The sequence below is a fragment of the Sorex araneus genome, chromosome 1, assembly GCF_027595985.1.
Source record: "Sorex araneus isolate mSorAra2 chromosome 1, mSorAra2.pri, whole genome shotgun sequence".
In the NCBI taxonomy this organism is placed as follows: domain Eukaryota; kingdom Metazoa; phylum Chordata; class Mammalia; order Eulipotyphla; family Soricidae; genus Sorex; species Sorex araneus.
Genome location: NC_073302.1, coordinates 149,050,806 through 149,074,889, shown reverse-complemented (window position 1 = coordinate 149,074,889; position 24,084 = coordinate 149,050,806). Strand labels below are relative to the sequence as shown.

The 24,084-nt window shown below is 50.2% G+C and overlaps 1 protein-coding gene across 5 annotated transcripts in view; it reads right to left on the bottom strand.

Moving 5' to 3' along the window:
• OCLN (occludin) overlaps positions 1–23,339 on the bottom strand; it is a 60,866-nt gene extending 37,527 nt beyond the window's left edge. The window contains exons 1-4 of one of the 5 annotated variants that reach the window (XM_055134108.1): positions 23,128–23,339; positions 11,734–11,852; positions 7,135–7,804; positions 2,846–3,007 (exon numbers count right to left, since the gene is read on the bottom strand). In XM_055134108.1, the coding sequence (XP_054990083.1) occupies positions 2,846–3,007; positions 7,135–7,804; positions 11,734–11,783 (882 nt within the window). In that variant the 5' untranslated portion in view covers positions 11,784–11,852; positions 23,128–23,339. Of the gene's footprint in view, positions 1–2,845; positions 3,008–7,134; positions 7,805–11,733; positions 11,853–21,715; positions 21,735–21,853; positions 21,993–22,922; positions 23,047–23,127 lie in introns of those variants that run through there. The other 4 variants (XM_055134093.1, XM_055134116.1, XM_055134102.1 and 1 more) reach the window with 4 other exon arrangements.
• Positions 23,340–24,084: the final 745 nt, after the last annotated feature.

Sequence of the window (24,084 nt, the reverse complement as noted above, 5' to 3'; positions counted from 1 at the left end):
TGACACTGTAAGAGCAAATCAGATGAGTTCCCAAGAGCAGGAAACCAAGGCTGGGTGACAGCTCAAAACGCTGGGGCATAGGCTTTGCATGGGGGAGCACTGGCTTTGATCTCCAGCATCACACTCGGACCCCTGAGCATTGCCTGAGCACCACTGGGGATGGCCCAACCCCTTGCCTTCCCCACCTCAAAGCGAAAAGCCAGTAAGAGTTTTCCTCTGGCTACTTCAATAGAGGAGAGAGAAAGTGGTATTGAGACCAGCACAGTGAACTAAGGCAGGTGCGGGGGAAATTAAAGGGGAAGCAAAATGTTTGTGGCTCCAAATTACTTCCAGACAACTATTTCAAATACTTTCCCTGAAGCATTTCAGTTGTAGAGCGAAAAAGGAAAAGCAACAGGAATCTACAAGAGATCGAGTGACTTATGACTCCAAGTTTCTCACACCCAAATGTTGGTTACTGCATGGAGGCTGTGAGGGGCGTGAGACACCACCTGCAGGCCGCTGGGACCCCAGAGATGGTGACCAAGTGAGCTCCTATCGATGCCAGACCAAGACTGAAGACAGCCCAGCTCTACCTCCACCAGCTACCCCAGGAGGTGCTGCGGCTCTTGCTGAGTTATCAAACAGCATCTTGAACGATTAAGCCCTCATAACAGTAACATCAGACAAGAGGCCAAAGTTCATTGTGACTCTCATGCCTCCACACAGGTCGTTCCTGAGTCATTTTTTTAAAAGGCCTCGAAACCTTAAATAAACAAATCCGCAGCCAATGAAAACTGACACACCCAGAAACTCTCTCGAAACACTGACTTCACAGCTCACGTGGGACTGTCCTATTCCATCCTCCACAGGTGGCCTCGCCTGGAGCTAAAGGTCAACAAGAAACACTCCCTGTGGCACCCTCAGACTTTATAAGGGGGTGGGGGGCGGAGCGGGTAGTGGGAGGCAGGCTTGGAGTAGAAGGCTGACACAGGAACCATATTCAGAGAGAGAGAGAGAGAGAGAAAGAGAGAGAGAGAGAGAGAGAGAGAGAGAGAGAGAGTGTGTGTGTGTGTGAGAGAGAGAGACAGAGAGAGAGACAGAGACCATGACCGAGACCAAGATCTTTTCTATCTCAGACTACTTCCTATTTTGCTTCTTAATTAGGGGAAAATGTCCTCTCCATTTCTAGACCATTTCTTCCAAAACCCAGATGCATTCGCACTGGAGAGACCGCACAACAGGCTGAGTGCATGTCTTGCATGCAGGAGACCCAGGCTTGCTCACAGACACTGTATAGTTCCCTGAGCATGGTTGAGAGAAGACCCCCCAACATCAAGCACTATCAAATCTGAAATAAAAACTGAGATACATGAGATGCTAGAGCCATTGGGGCCTTCAAGATGAGATTTGGAAAAAAAACTTTTTTTTGGCAGAGAGGAGTGTTTGGGCCACCCCAGCGGTACTCAGGGGCTACTCCCTGGGGAGCCGGCGGCCCATGCAGTATGCAGTTCTCCCGCACGGGAAGCGTGCACCCCAGTCCTCTGCTATCTCCCCAGTGCCCACGCATCTCTAAGGACTCAGTAGCGCTAAGCAGCTATTCCTGGAGAGAGCGACTTTCTGGGCTTTCAGTAAATCATGTCATAAAGGAAGCCACTTACCAACTGTATTAACATGACATACGAAAAAGGAAATGGCTCTAATCTCTTCTGGCTCACTCATCTGGAGGGGGCCTGCGGGAGCTCAGCTATGGATCACACATGTCTCATGTACAAGGTGCTGTATCGGATCTCTGGGGACCCCCAGCCACCAACACCCCCAACGGACCCTCCCCCACAACACACATAGAGACACAGACATGGTGTTTCATAAGTAAATGTTAGTGCAGAATCAATCCCTCACCCTTTGGTTTTCCTAGGCTATTATCCATGCAGAAAGCGGAAACACCCACCTCCCGCCATCATTTTCAAAACGTCTGCTAATCTGGACCCAATCTTGACAGTCACCTCCCAGGCAGCCTCAGTTTTCCTCTCTAAGAAGCTAAAAAAAACAAAGTCAAGGTGGGGAAGGTTCTTTCAATCCTGTGAAATTCTTTCTACATGTTTTCTTTTCGGTGCCTTGATTCGCTTCTTGGAAAAAAATTTTTATTTTCTAGTAGAGAGGGCAGTGTTAGAAGTCCTTGTTGGTAAGGTGCTGGGGCGGGGAGCCGAGCCTTCTCTGTAGTCCTGGAGATCTGATTTACCCCCGTAAAGTAGGACCATTTACATGTCTCCCAACTTCTTTTTTTAAAGATTTTTTTCTTGGAGGGACCCATAACCAGCAGTGCTCAGGACTTACTCTTGGCTCAGAACTCAGGGATCACATCTGACGTGACTTGGGGGACCATATATGGTTCAGAAGAGCAACCCCGGGTCAGTCACATGCCAGGCAAGTGCCCTACATGCTATGCTATTTCTCAGGCTCCTTATCCCAATTTCCTAAAGTTCTGAGTCAGAACTTTTTGAGCTCTGGGCTCAAAAAAATAGTAGTTAAGGTGCTTGCCCTGCACACAGCTGACCCAGGTACAACATATATTCCCCCGCTGGCACCACATATGGTCCCCTGAAGCACCGCTGGGAGTGATCCCTGAGCACAGAGCCAAGGGTAAGCCCTGAGTACTGCTGGGTGTGGCGCCAAAGCTCCCCCAAAATACAAATAAATTAATCGAAAACACGTAACTCTGCAACAAAAACAAACAACAGTTCTAAAAACGAAACATTCAAAGTCAAGTTTACAGACAAAATCCTGGGGGGAGGGGGCAAGGGATGGAGGGGAAGTTGATGAAAGGCAGGGCGCTTGATGGTTTTTAAACCTTATAAACACTTACCCACTCTTCGACATTAGGGGGCTGCTCATCATAAAAATGTTCCTTGTCCCACAAAATATTTGACTTGTCATACCGGTCCATCTTTCTTCGAGTTTTCACAGCAAAGAAAATGATCAAAGCAAAAGCCACAATAACCATGAACCCGAGTACGATGGCAATGGCCTAAAAGGAGAGTAAAGATATTGACACAACTCAATATTAATTGTTTACTTTTATCCCAAGCCAACCTCGACAAATTATTCAAATGTTCCTCTACCTAACATTCTTAGGTCAATTAGGATTGTATCAATTTTATATAGTTTTATATCAGCAAACTAAATAGCTGTGGTTGAACGGATGTAAAATAGATGCAAGGGCCAGAAAGACGGTTCAATGGGCTGAGCACATGCTTTGCAAGTGTGTGGGGGGTTGCCCAGATTCAATCCCCCATGGCATATAGTTCCCTGAGTACCTCTGGCCAAGACTCCTGGGTCCTGCCACTGCAGCCCCCAAACCAAAATCAAACCCCTAAACTCACAGCCACGTTTAGAAGCCTGCTCGTTACGTGCATAGGGTAAATCTTATTACCCTGAATGTCAATTTCAGTTCAGAGAGAACTGCCTTGCCATAAACTGCTTACACAAGCCCTCAACCACCCAGCTATAAACTACGGGAAATGGACTGAGTCATGGTTTATGGCATGATTTCTGTTTCAAGAGTCTTGTACACTTACTCCAACGAGTGTGTTAAGTGGCATGATGGCTCAGTGGCACCTGGAGTGTCGGGTAAGAGCACTCGGCCTGAATGTCTGCTCCCGGGAAAGAAGCGCCCCTTGGACCCACTCTCAAAGAACACAGGTTTGGGCTGGGCTCTTCAGGAGGACAGCACTTACCTTCCACATGGGAGGCCCTGAATTTGATCCCCAGAACCACCAAAAAAATAAGAAAAAGAGGCTTTGGGTCATTGGATGACTGAGAGGGATGAGGGTGTACTTGGAGAAACTACTCTCAGCCTATTTTCTACCAAGATACCAGAAGGTCAACAACTTTCTAACACCTACATTTGCAGGGAAATCATTTCATTCTAAAATAATTTACATTAGGGGCCGGAAAGACAGTACAGGAGTAAGGTACCTGCCTTGTCACCCCACTTACCCCTGTACTATGAATGGTTCCCTGAGCACTGCTGAGCATGACCCAACCTCCTACCCCAGTAAATAAGAGATGTGGGATTGTGGGTTGGCTCCAAGGGCTGGAGCACATACTCTGCACGTGGGAACCTCATGTTTGATCATACATGGAGCACTGCTGAGAATGACTATAGAGAGCATTTTGCCAAGAGTAATCCCTGAACATCACCATGTTCCACCCCACACACACACCACAAAGAAAACCCAAAGATATCATTAATTTAGCATGTAGTTCATCCATGTAAAGTACATTTCAGTGGCTTTTAATATATGCACAGTGTTTCCAACTTTCAGTCATAGAACATTTTCTCTGACCCCCACACATAGAACCTCATACCCATGAACAGTCTCTTCTCTATCCCTAACTGTCCTCAGGCCCTGGCAACCGCTGATTTTATTCTAAAGACTCACTTATGATGGGTATCTCACCTAAAGACAGCTCCCCCACACAATATGAGGTCTTCTTTGGTTGCTTTATTTTACTTAGTTGTTTTGTTTTCTTTCTTTCTTTTTTGGTATTTGGGCCACACCCAGCGATGCTCAGGACTTACTCCTGACTCTGCACTCAGGAATTACTCCTCTCGGTGCTCAGAAGACCATATGGGATGCAGGGAATCAAACCCCAGATCAGTCATGTGCAAGGCAAATGCCCTACCCACTGCACTACCACTCTCCTGGCTCAGTGCTTGTGGATTGCCACAAGCATTGCTGGAGGGCTGTGTGATGCTGAGGGTTGAGCCTGTGCCCTCCACAAAGCATGCCCTTCGCCCTCTGAGACATCTCTGACCCCGCATTGTTTTTAAGGTTCACACACAGAACAGCAAGGGCATGTAGGAGCTGCAGCTTTGCTTTCTGGCCCCATGTGGTCCCTTAAACACCACCAGGAATAAGCAGGAAAAGGGAAAAAAGATGCATCATTGTTGTTGCTATAAGTCAGGCATGTGATCCTTTTGAACAAATACTGGGCTTGCTATGAGGAAGGGGTCTGACTTCTGACACTCTGCATGGAGCTATCTGGCTTCTGAAGACGTCAAGATCTATCACAGAGAAAGTCTCAAGGCTTCAAAAAACCTTTGGGATGGGAGCGATGTTGGGAAAAATGAGATCATGAAATTTGCCTATAAATGGATACTTGGAGAGTACCATGTTGAGTGAAATGAGTCAGAAGGAGAGGGACAGTAACAGAAAGACTGCATTTATTTGTGGGATATAAAAAGTAAACAGTATGATACCAATATTCAAGTTCAGGGAAAATGGGCCAGGAGGATGGGTCAACGGTTGGTCAATGGTATGGAAGATGGATGGTAGCTAAGACAGAGCAGGATCCATTATGACAACACTAGTTGGTAATGAAACCACAATGTCTAAAATGAGAGAAAAAGAGAGAGAAAAAAGAGAGGTCCCTGCCATAGAGACAGGCTGGGGAGGGGGGTGGCTTGAAGGGGTAGGAGGGAAACTGGGGACACAGGTGCCAGGAAATTACACTGGTGAAATGTTGGACACTGGTGAATGTTGGAACACTGGAAGACTGAAACACAATCACAAACAAGTTTGTAATGCACTATCTCACAGTGATTGGATAAAAAAAAAATTTTTTTAAAGGATGGGAGTGAACAATCTACCTAGGTGAGGCCCAGGTCTTAGAACCCTGCACTGCCTTCGTCATGGTCCCTTAAGCACTGAGCCAGGAGTACCCCTCCCTTCAGCACTGCTAGATGTGGCTCAACTGTCTCATCATTAAATTGCCTTTATGTCCCTTGTCCAAAAATGAGCTAACCATAAATGCGAGTTTATTTCTAGACTCTCAGAGTCCCTTGATTTGTATCTCCATCCTTCGGCAGCCCCGTGCTATCTCGACTACTGTGGCTTTGTAGAAAGAGAGAAGCTGGGAAGTGGGGGGTCCTCCAAGTCTTTGGTTCTGGGCCACACCTGCCAATGCTGAGGGATTACTCCTGGCTTTGCACTCGGGATCCCTTGCAGGATCAGAGACCATACGAGATGCCGGGTAGGCTGTGCAAGGCAAAGGCTGTATTATTTATTGCTCTGGCCCAAACTCCTAAGATTATTTTGATTAGGTTCTGTATCCCTTTCATTTTCATATGCTTTTTGGTTGTTTCTGTGTTACATCCGGAAGTACAAAGGATTGACTCTTAGCCCTGTGCTCAAGGATCATTCTGGCAGGGCTCAGCTCGCTGAGTCAGCCACGTGCAAGACAAGCGCCCTACCTGCTATACTATCACTCCAGCCCCTCAGATACATTTTAGATTCAACTTGTCAATTTATGTGGAAAAAAAAAAAACCAAGAAAAGCCAACTAAGACTTTTTTTTTTTTAAGAAATGCATTAAATCTGGGGGCTAGAGCGACAGTGTAACAAGGAAGGCGCTTAACTTGTGCCTGGGTAGACGCACGTGCAATCCCTGGCACCTCACATGGCCCCCTGAGGTGTGCCAGGAATGATTCCTGAGCTCAGAGCCAGGAGTAGACCCTGCACATTACTGGGTGTGGCCCCAAAACCAAACTGCATTAGATATGTAGATCAATTTCATTGATGTCATTTTTATATTATGATCCATGAACATAGAAAATCTTTTCATTTACATAGGTCCCAAATTTTTCTGCACTCGGGAATTACTCCTGACAGAGTTTGGGGGAACATACGGGGTGTCAGGGCTCAAACTTGGATTGGCTGCGTGCAAGGCAAGAGCCTTACCATACTATCTCTTTGGCACCCAATTAATTATATCTTGATAATGACACCCAATCCTTTTTGGGGGGTGGACACACATCCAGCAGTATTTTGGGGCCTGTTCCCAGAGATGTTTGGGGTACCATGCAGTGTTAGGGAGCAAACCCAGGCCTCCTGCATGTAAGGCATGAGCTCTTGACATTGTGCTAGCTCTCTGGCCCCCAGATTGTGATTTAACATGCCAACGCTGACACCACCATTTGTGTTAACTAAAGACCACAGTCCAGTGTGAGCCACTTGTGGTAGGCACTGATATCTATAGGCTGAGTAGAAGTGAACCACATTAACAAAGTGCTTCAATTAAACATCCCGAAATTGAGACTATCGGGGGCCCAAGAAGGGTGGGAGGGGGAACAAAGTGAAATTCCCCGTACCTCCTGGGCGTCCACCACACAGTAGTGATACAGGTACTGATCCACGTAGAGGCCGGTGCCCGTCGACGCGTAAAACTGCTGGCAGAGGGTGTAGATGGGCGAAGTGTACATAGAGCCCGAAGCCTGGGCAGTGGGGTTGACACCCATGATGTAGACAATCGTGGCAATGAACACCATGATGCCCAGGATGGCGCTCACTATGATCACCATCAAATAGTATTTTCTGGTCCTGGACATTTCAGATCTGATAACACTGGTGACGAATATCACCAGGGCAGCCATGAAGCAAAAGGCAGCCATGGCCAGCAGGAAGCCCTTGGCTGCTCTGGGGTCTGTGTAGGCGCCGTAGCCGTAGCCATAGCCATAGCCGAAGCCACTTCCGTAGCTGCCAAAGCCACTCCCGTACGGGTAGCCGAGCCCTCCTCCCAGCAAGCCGGCTCCATAGCCTCGGTCCCAGGCCAGCGTGGAGGCCACACAGGCGAATATAGCGATGCACATGACGATGATGAGCATGCACAGGATGCGGATGACGCCCGGGGGAGAAGTCCACTTGTAAAAGTGCAGGATTTCATCTTCTGGGTAGAACGAATAGGCCGGCTGAGAGAGCATGGGTCGAACGTGCATCTCCCCGCCGTAGATGTCATTGCTGGGTGCATAGTGATTGGGTTTGCTGGAACACACATGAAACGGACATCGACTTAGCACATTCCGGCAAGCAGAAAACAAATACGAAGTTAGCCATGGAAATATTCAAAGCCGTGCCCTTCAACCGTCTGACAGCTACAGACAAGGGGAAACAGAACAATTTCACAGACCTGCAGCTTCGGGAATTGTACCATGTTCCACTCAGCCTGCACCATGCAGTGCACTGGCCCCGCTACACAACTGGGGAGAAATTCTTAGTGAACCGTTAAGAATTATCCATGGACTGGGCACTGGCACATGGACCCCCCAAGTTGAAGAACAGGGGTTTGAACCATTAGCAAATAAAGCTATTAGTATTTTCCCACTGCTATGGGAGAGATTTATGAGCTGTTGAAATTCAAAGGTCAAAATCTTCCAAGGGGTACTGGGAGCTGGGCCTATGGAAGGCCACGAGGGCAGAGCTCTCGAGAAGGGAGCCGGACTCTGGTGAGAGAGGATCCGAAGCTCTTCCACCCTTTCCACTGTGTGCTAGAACCTTCAGCCCAGAAAAAGGCTCTCTGCCCCTGGAGTCCAACCACAGGCCGGCAGCCCCGTGAGGGAGTCTCACCTGCAACAACGGGAGAGGGAAAACCACCCGGCCCAGGGGCTTTTGTGAAGGGGTGGTGTAGCAGCATGGACAGGGGTGGTATAAGGGCATCAGATTCATGGGGACACACAAGCTGTTGGCCTCCTCCGCAAACCCATGAGATGAGCGTCCAGACAAGGCTGCTAGACTGGACCTCAGAGAACGGCTACTCGGCACCAGCAACCCTCCTATGGTGCTGTGGGTAAGAATCACCCGAGGCCTTCGGACAATCCCCAGCGCTTCACACCAGCTGGATCCTCAACCCTGGAACTGGGACCCACACAGAGAACAAAGGAGTGGAAGTTGCTGGTGTGTTGGGACACTGCGGACAGAACACCTGTCCAGACCCTCACGGAGCACGGCGGCTCTGCTCTCCCCCACACTCGGGGTCGGGGAGATGAGTCAAAGGGCCGGAACCAAGTAGCACACCGGCTGGATCCCTGGCCCTGCAAGTTCCCCTACATCCTGCCAGGAGTAGAACCCGAGCACAGCTGGGTGTGCACCAACACCCACGGCCCCACACACCACCATAGAAAGGAACAAGGAAGCACACGCATTTGTTTCTTCATTTGACAGCTAATGATGGCCCCCAGGCTGGGCGCACTGGGCACTGGGGACACAATGTAAACAGGACAGTCTCACCAAGCCTCACCCAGCTCAGGCTGACAAGGGAGAAAGTAACATGTTATGAGTCATCTGTGTTACCAAGTCAATCAAATATACCATGAGAACTCAGCAGGGAGCTAACTGGCTCCCAAGCCTCCCGTGTACACACACACACACACACACACACACACACACACACACACACACACACACACACACTCCCAAGCCTTCCGTTTATACACACACACACACGCGCGCGCTCCCAAGTCTCCCGCTGGCTCCCAAGCCTCCCGTTCGCGCGCGCGCGCACACACACACACACACACACACACACACACACAGAGGTTTTGTGCTGCTTAGGAATCACTCCTGGCAGTGCGGGAACCATGTGTGTGTGATTTTAGCAGGCACGCACACGGGGCTGGCATCCAGAAGGACAGGTCCTGCGGAGGCAAAAGTCAATACCTGCAATGTCCTTAACCCTTTTTGTTGCTATCACTGCCACAAACCACATTCCTACTATTAGGCACTACTAATCATAGGGCCTAACAAACATACGGCCTGAGTTTAGGAATATGAGAAAAAAAAGGAAACAAACAAACACAAAAAATGGAGAGAAAGCTGATACGCTGCTCTGAGAGTATCAGACATAAAAAGTCTACAGCGAGGCCAGAGACATAGTACTGGGGTTAAGGCGCTTGTCTGACATAACCTGTCCATTCCCTGGCACTCATAGTGGCCCCAGAATACTGCCAAGAGAGATACCTGAGCACAGAGACAGGCATAAACCCTGAGCACAATTGGGATGGCATTAAAATCAAATTTTTTCCACCCCTGGATGCTTTGCACGTGGGAAAGTGGAATTAATTCTGGCACCACAAGGTGCCCTAAGCATTGAACCAGCTCCCCAAATGAGCCAGTCTAACCAGAAGTAGTTCTCAAGAACTAACCAAGTACAACCCCCAAGCCAAAATAAACAACAAAACTCCATAGCCCACTGACTCACATTGGAGTCTGAAAAGCTGCGCATGCTAGGTATAAACACGCTGGCAGACAGAGCTGCTCCTTTTGTTTGTTTGCTTATTATTTTTGTTTCTGGGTCACACCAAGGGTGCAAAGGGCTCAGTCCTGGCCAAACAGTTTCTTTAGGGCCAAGGTGATACCACAGCAGGTAGGGCATTTGCCTTGCACATGGTCAACCCGGATTTGATCACCGGCATCCCTAATGGTTCCCCAAGCACCACCAGGAGTAATTCCTGAGTGCAGAGCCAAAAGTAACCCTTTAACATCACCAGGTGTGACCCGAAAAGCAAAAAAAAAAAAAAAAAAAAAAGGACAAAGCTTCTCAAACGTTTTTCACACATGAACGCTTTTCATCTAAGAAATTTTCTGGGGTGTCGAGGTGGAGGAGGACACATCTGGTGGTGTTAAGAGCTTACTCCTGGTTTTGTGCTCAGAGGATAGAACCTGGGTTGGACTTGAGCAGGGCAAGTACCTTACCTACTATACTACATCTCGGTCAGCCAGTAAAATCTTAAATCTTAATGTGACCCTGGCTATATGAATAGAAATACAGACCATAGATGTAACTCAGCAGAATAAAGCACTTGCCTTCCAGGTGTGAGGCACTGGGTTTCATGCCCTGCATCACAAAAGAAGAATATGAAAAGTCCCATTTATTGTGCCAGAGATACAGTTCACAGGTCTGAGTACCTACTTTGCATGCAGGAGCCCTGAGTTCGGTCCTGAGCACTGCATGGGCCCCTGAGTACTGCCAGGTATGGCACAAAACCCCAATATACTGACTGCTTAAGATATAAAAGCCAGAGAGTTAGTGCAGCAGGTAAGGCACTCCTCACCTTGCATGCAGTCAACCTTGGTTTGATCCCCACACCACATATAGTCCCCTGAGTATGGCCAAAAGTGATCCTGAAATACAGCCAGGAGTAAGCCCTGAGCACATCTGGTGTGACCCAAAAACCCAAATTAAGAAATACAGGTGGAAATCCCCATCAATGAACAAAAGCAGATTTATAATGAAAGAATACATTGTTAATTCTTCCAATGACTAGGATGAGAACCCAAAATTTTGCTTCTTAACAATAGTGTAACAGCAAGAGTCACTCACTTTTTTTTTTCTTTTTTCTTTTTGGGTCACACCTGGCGATGCACAGGGGTTACTCCTGGCTCTGCACTCAGGAATTACCCCTGGCCGTGCTCAGGGGACCATATGGGATGCTGGGATTTGAACCCGGGTCGGCCGCGTGCAAGGCAAACGCCCTACCCGCTGTGCTATCTCTCCAGCCCCAAGAGTCACTCACTTTTACTGTATACCCCTTGTACAACTGAAACTTACAACTGCATATTATAAATATTATTACTGTTGTTATCAGTATGGTCTGGGGGCCAGTGGTAATTAGGAGCAACTCCCAGCTCAGCTGGGGGTCATTCTGGGCACTGCTCAGAGGGATCATGCAGCACTGGGGATCAAAGCCAGGACACCAACGTGTGTACACACACACATACACACACGTACACACGTACACGTACACACACACACACACACACATACACACTCTTGCAGCCATGGCCCCCGAAGCCTGACAAAAATCTATTCTTTTATTTTCAAAAGCAAACAGGGAAAGGTTTCAACCATACATTTCTCTTACAAGTGGTACTTCACAAACAGGAAAAGAAATACACGAATCCAAAGATTTACTTACAACTCGTCAGGTCTGTAAGGAGGCGGGCTTTCAAAAGGCCTGGACGACATGGCTGATGTCAGTGGTCACTTGATCTTCAGGATGAGCAATGCACCCCACAGCTCCCCAGATAAGCCAATCTAAGCAACACAAGTAGGGTAATGGCATTAGTACTGAGCTCAGAGTTTCCTTGCATCACTCAGAAAATGAATGCCAATATCAAGTAACCTCCCACGCTACGCTTATTTTGCTTGCCTGCCCACCGCCATTCCTACACGGTGGATCATGAACTCCCTGAGCACCGCAATCACTCAGCCTGCTAGTCCTCATAGTGCCCAAGACACGCTCATCACTGGCACACAGAGACTGTCCAAGTTTGATCGTATAACTTGTAACAATAATAAAGACTTCACAAAGCTTTTACAACTAAGGTCAAATTTTTAAAAGTATCTGACAAATATAACTCACTTCAAGGAACAAGGAAGATATGTGAAAATTACTTTTTATTTTTTTTAAATCTGGGGGCCATCCTGACAGTGCTCAGGGTCTATTTCTGGCTCTGTCCACAGGAGAGTCCCCCGGCAGTGGCCAGGGACACATATGTGGAGTTGGAGATTCAAATCAGGAGCAGAGGGATGCTGTTAGGTGTTTTAGCCCCCGTACTACCTTTCCAGCCCCTGTAAAAAAAAATTTGTGGGGGAAAGGGTACCAGGGGGAAACCCTGGGCATCATATATTTGAGGTATCCATGAGCTACAGTTCCAGCTTGGAGAAGTTTTAGAAATATTGAAGCCACGAAGATGGCTGAATGAAATCCAGTGAGCTTAGCCCTGGTGCTGCTACAGCAGAGAGGAGACGGGACAGTGCCACAGTCTATGATTCACACAGGAAAGGCTCAGGGTCAGTGGCTCAGTGATCAGGAAATACCCAGGGCAAGCGTGTGTCGCCCTGTGTCATGGCTATGAGCAAACATGCATGGCTGATCAATGTTGCTTTCAGAAGTTCATATAGATAAGAATGAAGGTGAAGGTGCACATAAGAGCAGTGTTAGCATACACTCCCTCAGCACTAACTAAAGCATAATCTAACTGGTGAGAAAGATGCTTTGGCTTTTTCTCGATCAGAGACTACGCCTGACTCTGTACTCAGAGATTACTTCTACTTTTAAAAAAATATTTTTTTAATTAATTGATTAATTTTATTTTTTTAGAAATTACTTCTTACTTTGATTTTTTTGTCTTTTTTTGAGGGGGGTGGGGCACACCCTGCAGTGCTCAGAGCCTTTCTTCTAGTTCTGTACTCAAAGACCATTTCTGGCAGTGTTCGGGAAACTAAATGTGGTGCCAGGGATCAAACCCAGTCAGCTGTGTACAGGCAAATTTGCCCTACCTACTCTGCTATTGCACAGCGGGTAGGATGTTTGGCCTTGCATGCGGGTTCTATTCCTTCGTCCCTCTTGGAGAGCCCAGCAAGCTACCCATGGCGTATTCAATATGCCAAAAACAGTAACAAGTCTCACAATGGAGACATTACTGGTGCCCACTCGAGCAAATCAATTAACAACAGGAAGACAGTGCTACTGTGCTACTCTGCTATTGCTCTGGCACCACGGGATCACTTCTGGAGGTATTTGGGGGACTATATATGCTTCCAGAGGATTGAACCGGGGTCACCCATGTGCAAGGCAAGTACTCCAACCCTTGAACTATCTCTCTGTCCCAAAAAGATGTCTTGTGGAACCAGAGACGTAGCTCAACAAGTTGAGTGTATGCTTTGTATAAGGGGTCAGCGTTCAATCCCTAGCACCACAGGGACCCTGAGCACTGCCAGGGGTAACAACCTCAAGCACCAATTTGGGAATAGGCCCTTACACCTCCAGGTATGGCTCTCCCCCAAGCGATGTTTTCTGTTGTTGTTATTTTCTTGTTTGGGCCATATCCAGCAATCTGGGGTTACTCCTGGTTACACTCAGGAATCACTCCTCGGGGCCATATAGGGGTGCTGGGGATAGAAACTCGGGTTGGGGGCCGGAGCGATAGCACAGCGGGTAGGGCGTTTGCCTTGCACGCGGCCGACCCGGGTTCGATCCCCGGCATCCCATATGGTCCCCCAAGCACTGCCAGGAGTAATTCCTGAGTGCAAAGCCAGGAGTAACCCCTGAGCATCGCTGGGTGTGATCCAAAAAGCAAAAAAAAAAAGAAAAGAAAAGAAACTCGGGTTGGCCCCATGTAAGGCATTGCCATACCCACTATACTACCGCTCTGGCCCCCAAAGATGTTTTTATTATTCAAAAAATCCATCTATATGAGTAGAGGGTTTGTGATCAACCCTTAGGTCCTCTCTCAAGTACTCAAAACTGAGCACAATTTACAAGGGGCACATCAGACATTGTGTGAGAGTCCTCTCAGCGCAGAACAGAATGATTTTCTCCTAAAATTCCTGGCAGCTCAAATCCCTCAATCTCCAAAAGGTGACTTCATTCATTCTCCTAGGTGACTGCTCTCACAGTGCTCGAGGACCATGTAGTGCCAGGGATGGTAACTGTCTTGCCGGTTGTAAAGCATGCATGCACTCTCTCCCCCACCCCACTTCAACTCTTTCAACTTTGTCTTGGTGCCATAAGAAAGTAACAGTTCTCAGTAAGAGTCTTCCAAGTCTGGGCCTGGAGATAGAACAGTAGATAGGGTACTTACCTGGAACCCAGCTGACCTGGGTTTGATCCCTGGCACCAAATGCGGTCCCCTGGGCACCACCAAGAGTGATCCCGGAGTACAAAGCCAGGAGTAAGCCCTAAGCATCCCTGGGTATGACCCCAAATCACTCTTTGTATCAGAAACAAACAAATAAAAATCTTCCTAATTGAAATTGAGAAAGGAATAGTAAGAAAAAGAGGCTGGGAGTTGCTCAGTTTTGTATGAGACCCTCCCTGGGTTCGACCTCCCAAATGAAAACACAAACTGAATTTGAAAACTTGTATATGTGACAATTGGTAAACTATTTCTTTTCTTTTTTTCTTTTTTTTTTTTTTTTGCTTTTTGGGTCACACCCGGCGATGCACAGGAATTACTCCTGGCGGTGCTCAGAGGACCATATGGGATGCTGGGATTCGAACCCGGGTCGGCCGCATGCAAAGCAAAAGCCCTACCCGCTGTGCTATCGCTCCAGCCCCTGGTAAACTATTTCTGATGTGACTGTCCAATACCAAGCAAGGGACTTGAGTGGAATCTTAACCCCTGGTAGGCAGGGCTCAGGCACTTAGACACTGAGCAGGTTTGAGAGAGTTCGGAATTTATCCAGACTCAGAATACAGTTGAAGCTTTCTCAAAACCCCAGACAACCTGACATCACCCCTAACGCAGTGCAACCCCGTGGTACGGCCACTATGACCCTGACACATGGCCACGAAGCATGTGCCTCTGTCCCCCCTGCAGGAGGGATGTGGGAAGGGAAGCTTGCAATTCTCGGTCCCTGTGAAAACACAAACCCGGGGGCTGGGAAGAGGCTGAAAGGGCTGGTACATGTGCTTTGTAAATAGGATGCCTCGGTTCCATTCTTGGCACACATGTTCCCCAAGCACTGCCAGAAGCGACCCCAGCAATGAGCTAGGAGTGAGCCAACCCTAGTTCCAGCCCTGGCACTGCATAGGGCCCCTGGGGGTACTCACAACATACTGGTCCCCTAGATCCCTAGGAGTCATGGATTAGGGAGTATATAGGTAGGTAGTATCCAGGGAGTGTCCCTGGATACTCTCGGGATACTCTCCTTGTGACTGGCAGGAGTCACAACAGAGCACAAAGCCAGGAGTAGCCTCCGAGCAACAAAACCTAAATCAGGTCAGGCCAAAGTAACATTGCATTTCCTTTCCTGAGGTTACCAAGCAGGCAGGTGAAGGGAGAGCAGAGAAGTCAGAGATTCCTGGCACAGCCCCTCATGCATAGAGTTGAGACAGATTCCCAGGGACTGAGACCAGACTCCAACAAGGATGAAAGAAAAGGAGGGTTGATATCCAAGTCTGGACACAAAAGCGAGAGGCAGGAGGTGGCCAGAGTACAGACACATTCTCACCCGTAGGAGGTGACCAGAGTACAGACACACATTCTCACCCAGATTTGCAGCCTGCAAAACACAGGAAGGACCAAGACCCTCCCAGCTACTAAGAGCAACACTCACCAAATCCTGTAGCTGGAACAAGGGGCTAAACCTACTTATTTTACTTACTTGATTCATTGTTACTCTTTGATGTTGGGGCCACACCCAGCAGTGGGGGATAGGTTTTACCAGCGGGCCCAGTACTACTCAGTCCCCCACCCCACCCCCGCCCGCCCAGTACCTGCAAGTAGGTGGGGCCCTGAGTAGGTGGGGCCCTCAAACCCAATCCACCCCACAAAAGGAAGAAATAAATCTCTGCATCAACTTAGAGTTCGTACATCATGTTCCAACCAGGCCCTGCTTTAGGAGCTGCCTAAGATTGTTCTAAGGGTCCAAAATAGCTGTGTCTTAAGACAAATGATTATAATAACAGGAAATGTTTGGCCAAGGGAACTCTAGAAGAACCACCACCGCAGCCTTCAAATATCTGAACTGTCCACGTTGTCCTAGTCAAGGTTTGACAAAAACAGCCACCACCCAGGACCAGATTTCAACTCAGTGCTGGGAAGATTCTCCCTCACCCTGATCCGTGCACTCTCCAAAAACAACAAATAATAATTTTATCTCAACCTGTTTATGCAAGGTGTAAGCTGTTTGATATTTTGGGGGACCAGAGGATTTGTAAGGTCTCTTTCAAGGCAGTCTCTGACTATGCTTTAAGGTCATAGCCAAAGGAGAAAGAGCATCAAGGGCCAATGGTTTCCCAATGCCCCACATGGCATTAACACGCGGTCTATGTGAAAGAGGGGAAAAATAAGTGAAAAGGCCACAAAATTTTGGTCAAACGTGCTCACCAGGCAGAATCTCCCGACCCCGCGCCAGGCTGTCTTCACCGGGGCACCTCAGAGGAGGGCAGGTTGAGTTTCCCTCCCCACCCCAAGCAGAACTCCCGTAGCCAAAGACCTCTAAAACCCAGCAACAGCCATGTTCAAGGCCACCCTCCACACCCTCGGACGAGCCTCACCCATGAAGGAACCGGCAGAGAAACCCAGGTATGCGGGAACCATGTCTGAGATCTCCAAGCCTCTTCGGATCAGGACTGGGCCTCCTCCCCCCAGATCCCCCATTTTCCAGTAGCTTGGCAGTCACACCCACAAATTGCCCCTGGTGCCATATAATCTCCTCAACGGCCAAGATCCAGCGACTATAAAATAAAGCTCCCAGAAGAGAGTGACAAAGAATCTCCTGGAGCACACAGGCAAACCCACTGATGTACCTAAAGTAGCACACGTGTGTTTGGTTTTAACATATTTGCTTATATCGTATACACAGGCTTAAATAGCCCCAGGATGAAATACAACAACCTTCACAAACTTTCATTGTGGTGGGAAGATGCTCCCTGGTTGGGCTGGTGTTGGAATATTATCTGTAATGAACTAATGTGAACTACTTTATGAAAATAAAATGTATAAAAATTGTAAAAAAAAAGAAGGTGCTCATCAGTCACCTTAATGAACTGTGCCTTCAAAGTGATAGGGACCTAAGCCCAACTACTGAGCAGACACTAGGTTGGGAGAGAGCACTGGACAGGCTGGAGTGCAGGCTTTCCACGGGAGGATGCAGAGACTGAACTGGGAGACCCAGTTTAATCCCCTGACCCAACCGCCATGGCAGGCAGAGCTCCTGAGCACTGCTGGGTGCGTCCCTACCACACACACCCAAAATTTTCTAAAGTTGTGCATGATCAAACAACTCCATTTTAATCATAGGCACAATATAGTAAGGAAAAATATTTTTTTTTGTTTTGATTTGGCACTACATCCAGCATTGCTCAGGAGTCACTCCCGGCTCTGCACTAAGGAATCACTCCGGATAGGGGACCATATGGATCATCAGGGACTGAACCCAGGTTGGCTACGTGCAAAGCAAGCACCCTATGGCTATGCTATTATTCTGACCCACAATATAATAAGTTACCCATGATGTTTTATTTATTTAACTTGGGGGGGCTTTTTGGGGTCACACCCGGCAATGCTCAGGGGTGACTGACTCCTGGCTCTGCACTCAGGAATTACTCCTGGCTGTGCTCAGAGGACCATACAGGATGCCAGGGATAGAACCCGAGTGAGCCACGTGCAAGGCAAACACCCTACCTACCATACTATAACTCTGGCCCACCTTAGCTGTTTAAATTGGGCAGATTTTGAAAACAGACTGAATCTGTTTCAAAACTACATTTTCTGGGGCAGGGGGGATTTGGGCCACATCCAACTGTGCTCAGGGCTTATTCCTGGCTTTGGGCTCAGAAATCACTTCTGGCAAGATTCGCTGGATCATCTGGGGTGCTGAAGAATGAACCCAAGTCAGCCACAAGTAAGGCACTGCTGTACTATCTCTCCAGCCCCCAGACACTGCATTTAAAATTTTTTTTTCATTTTATTAGTTAGTTCACAGTATTTGATTATATTTAATATTCAAACACCAATCCCACCACCATTACACCTTTCCACCACCAAATTCAGGATATTTCCATCCCAAGCCCCAAAACACAACCGAAATAATATATTTTGTCTGTTATGAAGAATGGCTGAACATGCTTACCAAAAAAATGTTCATATAGGAAATAGTGTGAAGATTGAGAAACTGCATTTTTAATAAGCTTACAGGTAACTTCTTTGTATGGGGTAAATAGATCTTATTTTATTGTTTTTTCATTTATTTTTTGGGGGGGAGAGGTAAGTACTATTATTTAGGAAATAAGAGAAGGAAAGGGAAGGAGGAGTGAAAAAGGAGGTAGAAAAAGAGAGAGAAAGAGAGACTGATAAAGATGAAAACAGGTCTCCTGAGCGGGGCTCTGAGCAGCTCCCCACATTTAAGACATCACTGTCTCAAGACTCACTGCCTGGAAGAAAGGCATCAATCCAAGGAGGGCTTGCTCAGGTGGATTTCCTGTTCCGAATGCCCAGATCCTTAAATGACCAGTGTCTACCTTCAGGTCTCAGCTCAGAAATTTGTTAGCACTCACTCACCTCTTCAAACTATTTTGTTTTTAGAGCAAATTTCCACCCTATTTTTGTTTGTTTGCACCACCCACAGCGGTGCTCAGGGCTTACTCCTGGCTCTGGTGACCACATGGATACTGGGATAGAACCCAGGTCAGCCGTGTGCAAGGCAAGCACCTGAACCACTGTCCTATGCCTACACTGTACTATCACTCTGGTTCCCTTCCCCCATTCCTTTTTTCTTTTTTTTTTAAACAAGGCTATCATTTCCATGCCAAGTAGAATAGTAGGTTTACCAAAACATAAAAAAGATTAGGGGCGGAGAGATAGTACAGCTGATAGGGTATCTGACTTGCACACAGCCAACCCTGATTAGATTCCCAGCATCCCAGACAGTCCATAGCACTGCCAGGAGTGATCCCTACATGCACAGCCAGGAGTAAGTAAACCTCTGAGCACTAACCAGTACGGCCCCCAAAAAACAAACAAATCAAAGAGCAAAGCTAAACCAAGAACAGTAGCTTTACAAGCACAAGCAGCTTTACAAGCACTTGGATGTCTGCAGGGATACCAGGGATTAAACCCAAGCCTCAGCCCTTTGAGCCTCCTCCTCCCCAACCCCAACCTTCATCACTCGACTCCCAATCTCGAAGAAGTAGCCCCTGGTACAAAACAATACTCAGTGAATAGCTGACTTACAAAACCAACAGTCCATATTCCAGCTGCGATTTCATTCTAGCTGTAAATGCCCTGAAATTCTTCAGAGAACCAGAAAAATTTAACCCTTCAATTTCTACAAAGTAGTTCACATCTTATGGGGCTGGAGCAATAGCACAGCGGGTAGGGCATTTGCCTTGCACGCAGCCGACCCGGGTTCGCCCAGCATCCCATATGGTCCCCTGAGCACCTCCAGGGGTGATTCCTGAGTGCAGAGCCAGGAGTGATCCCTGTGCACTGCCAGGTGTGACCCAAAAAGAAAAAAAAAAAAAGTAGTTCACAGCTTAGAGTCTGAGGGAAAAAGAAAAAGGTCCAGCATAACCAAATGGGCATGTCCAGGAACTCCCTAGAAAGACAGAATCCCATGCCCACCTATGTTCAATGAATCTGATGACTTATTTTTCTCAACGGTGCCGGGGGCTTCCAGGCAGACTTATGTGGGAGATGGGGGCAAGGCGGTACAGACCTAACCGTTCAGCACTGCCCCAGCCGCCCAAAGGGCTCAACAGGGGAATGGCGAAGGCCCACCACTAAACCTAGAGATCCTCAGGGGCCCTGACGTATCAAAAGGTGCCAGGGACAGACCTCCGCCTGCGTGCCTCCATCTCTGTGCTCTCTCCCAGACCCAGACTCGCTCCTCAGTAAGATCTCCAGGTGATTCATACCACAGCAGAGACTGGGAGGCACCCATTTACAGAACAACCGCAACTAAAACCATCAACATACATTTTTAAGCTCTCCACACAATCTGCAAGCCCTTTAATGCTAGTAGTCCCTGCAAGAGTCACGGGAAGAACAAAAGGCCACTATGGTCAGTCACTGAAGCCTTGAAATGCAACTGAAGGAAGCTCTCTGGTAGCTGAGGTCTCTCGCAGATCTGAAACACAATGGGGGAGTCTCAAGTTTGATCCTGGCATCTGCACTGCCCCCCAGCATCACAGGGGAGCCACCCCCTGGCACAGTGCTGCACAGCATGAACCAAAAAGAAAAACCAAAAAGGGAAAAGTTCGCAGTGGGAGATTCCTGGGAAGGTGAGAGATAATAGAAAATTTGTATTTTGGGGGCCTCCCTCTGTGGTACTCCAGGCTCTGTGCTCAGGTATCACTCCTGCCAATGCTTGGGGGACTACAGGTAGTGCTGGGAATCAATCCCCGGTCAGGTGCCTGTACAGCATATGCCTCAGCCTCTGTACTATCCCTCTGGCCTCAAATTTGTGTAGTTCAAAGTATGTCTTACAACCACTTCAAAAAGGCAATAGTGGACTGGATAGAGAGTTCAATGAGCCACAAATGTGCGCAACAGTTAAAGGCTGGGGTTAGGTCCCCAATACTGCATGGTCCCCTGAGCACTGCTGGGGGGAGACTCTCAAACCAAGAAATAATAAGAAAATAATTGCAACTTTTGGTTCTTTTCTTCCTTCTGGGCCACACCTGGTGGTGCTCAGGGTTATGGTGTTAGAGGATGATGGAATCCAGGCCTCCTGAGAGTGAAACATACACTAGGGAGAGGAGGGGCCATCCTCCAACTTCTTGTTGTTGCAGAGGCTACATCTGGCAGTGGGATGTGGGGTGGGGGTAGGGGGCAACCATGGCCCCAACCCTGAGGTGCTGTGGGAACCAGGTAAGTGGAGCCTAGGATGGAACCCAAGCCCTCTGTACATGCAACGCAAACACACATACCGAGCCACATTCCCCTGCCCGCCCATACTATCTTTAAAGAAAACAAAACACAACAGGAAGATTAGGGATGCACTAGCCCTGCATTCTATTTTTTTTTTGGGGGGGGCACACTGGGATGTGCTCTGGCTCTGCACTCCGGGATTATGCCTGGCAGGGGGACCTCATCGGGTACTAGAGTCCGAAGCATGCAAGGCAAGCTTTCTATCCCAGACACTGCACCGGGCCTCTGCACCTAGGAGTCGCTGCCCCTGGTTGCCCTAAGGACCTGGAAGCTGCTGCCTTCTCGGGAGTGCTGCCAGAGATGGCACCCAGGGCCTCACACCAGACACACAAGGCAAGTGCTCGACCCCTGAGACACATCCCCAGCCGTAGCTGGCTTTGTGCCAAAGGAGGAACCGAATAAAGTGAAAAGGCACGAAAAATAGAACGTAGCTTTGTCTGCAGAGACCTCTCTTACCGTGGCGCCACGGCTCCGGGTTCTATTTCAAAGAACCTGGAGATGTAAATAAAGATTCACCTGTCCAGGGCAATCGACATCCTACTACACCTGGCAGAGGCGAACCGCGTCTCCCGAGAAGAAAGCAGCCATCAAGACAATCACCAGAAGGGCCTTAAGCAGAAGGGTTTCTCTTTTCCTGGGAGTCCAGCAACACACCTGCGGTGCCGGAGGACCTCCTCGGCGCCCCGGGTCATTTCCCGGCTGGGTCCGCGGCGCGCAGAGCCCCGGGGCGGGTCGGCAGGTGCGGCGGCCGCTCCCGCCCCTGGGAGTCGAGGGGGCTCTGCCCGCCCCGGCGCGAAGACCATTTGCCCATCCCTCCCCTCCCCCGCCAGGCTTCCTCCCACCCGGGTAACGAACACTTGGGCAGTCGGGGCGCCGGGCAGCCCCGCGGCGCGGCCGTGGCGGGCGCAGGTGCCGGCGTCCGTGCGGCCCGGGCGCCGAGCGCGGCCGAGCGGAGCAAGCCCGCGGGCAGGTCCACCCCACTGGCCGCGGCCGTCACGGCTGAGAGTCGCCAGCTCGAGCCGCTTCCCTCGAAGTCTAGCCTTGCTGGAAATGAAATCCCCGTGCGCTCGCACCGCTCCCAGAAGCCCACTCGGAGGAGCCCATCGAGGGCCCCCCACGCGCTTCCCAGGAATGTTTCTTGGATTAATCCCGGCCACCTCTCCCCGGAGTACCCAAAGCGGTGGGGTGGGAGCGGAAATTATGAGGTGCCCTCCCCGTCGGGGTCTAAGATAACCCCGCCCAGGCCTGCGACCAGCCCCTCCACCCCCATCAGCTCCGGTAGCCGAGGTCAGAAACAACACTACACCACCCCCCAACCTGGCCCCCGGCCGGAGGCCACGAGGCGCCCCCCTCCTCCTGGGGGACACCCCACTATCAGCACCAGCACCAGCACCAGCACCAGCAAAACTGCAGCTCCCCGAGAACACTGAGCGTGTTCGGGCACCTAACACGCTCCCTGCAAAGCCAAAGTTGCCAGCACGGCCTGGGCGGGTGGCTGGAAGCGTTTCCGCCGCCGGAGCTGACCGGCTGCCCCTCTCCCGGGCGCGCTGACCCCGCCGCTCCAGAGTCCCAGCCGAGGGGCGAAACCGCCACCGAAACCGGCGCGGGGCGGGCGGCCTCCCCGCCGCTCCCCGGGCCGGCCCGGCTGGACAGCGGCGCCGCCGACTCCCCCGCCGGCACGGAGGGGCCACCGCGCGCCCCCGGCTCCGCGCCCGACTCTCACCTCCGCGCCCGACGCGCCCGGGACGGCGGGAAGCCCCGCGCGCGCTCACCTGGCGGGCGCACCTGGAGCTGTGCGGGCGACCGGCGCGCGCCGCGGGGTCGGGGCCCCGGGACGCCGCGCGCCGCCCCCCGCCCGCCCCGCCCTCGGGCATGCGCACCGCCGCCGCCCGGCCCCGAGCGGGAGGCCCCCGGGGGCCCCGGCCCACCTGCTGCACGCGTCGCTCCGGCTTCTCGGCGCTCGCCCGAGTCCCGCCGCGTCCAGCTCGCGCAGGAGAAAGGCGGGGAGGGCTGGACGCCTGCGAGAGGGCGTGGTGCGGGCCCGCCGCCTCCGTCACCGACCCGCTCACCTGAAACTCGGGGAAGGGAGGGAGGGAGCGGCGGGCCAGGAGGCGGGAGGAACCGGCCCGGCTCGGCACCGGGTTAAAGGAAACGCACGAAGACCGGCCCGAAGGGGGGAGGGGGCGGGGATCCCGCGCCCGAGCGGAGCTGGAGCCCCCTCCCTCCCCCGAGGCGGGTAAGGGGGTCCCCGGGCACGCGCCGAGCTCCGCGGCCTTCGAGGATTTGGAGAGGAAGGAGGCGGGGAGGTCTGGAGGGGCCCGACTCTTGGTCTACCAGGACGGCACCCTCTCCCCGTGCTCTTTTCCTGATCAGAAATTGGGGACAAGTGTTGTTGGAAAGACACGCCCAGATGTGGAAGGCTCTCAAAAGCCACGCGTTAATTTGGGCATGTGTCTGGGCTCCAGAAAGAGAGACAAAAAAGAACATGACTCAAGAGTGATCAAATGGAAGTGGAATGCTGTTATTTAAAGTGGTCTAGCGAAAGCCCACCTGAAAAAGAAGCCTCGCTTAAGTCCACATTTCAAAGGCCTGGCAGGCTGGGACCGTCCCTGGCAGCACCCTCAGCTGCCGTGTCCCTGCTCACACCATCAGCGGTGCCCAGGAGAACCCAGAGGCTCCGTAGTCGCCCAGCTCTGCTGCTCAGTTCCCAGAATCGGCTGCACGTTTGCTCGGCCACTTCCCAGAGTTAACTCTTCTATAGAAGGCGGACACTTCCCGCCTCAGGGTCTGGGCTCCTGGCCCCAGGCTCCTCTCCCTTCATGTTTGGGGTGTCACTCTAGTCAATGTTGCGCAGACCCCAGTAAACTTAACCCCCATCTGGTGTT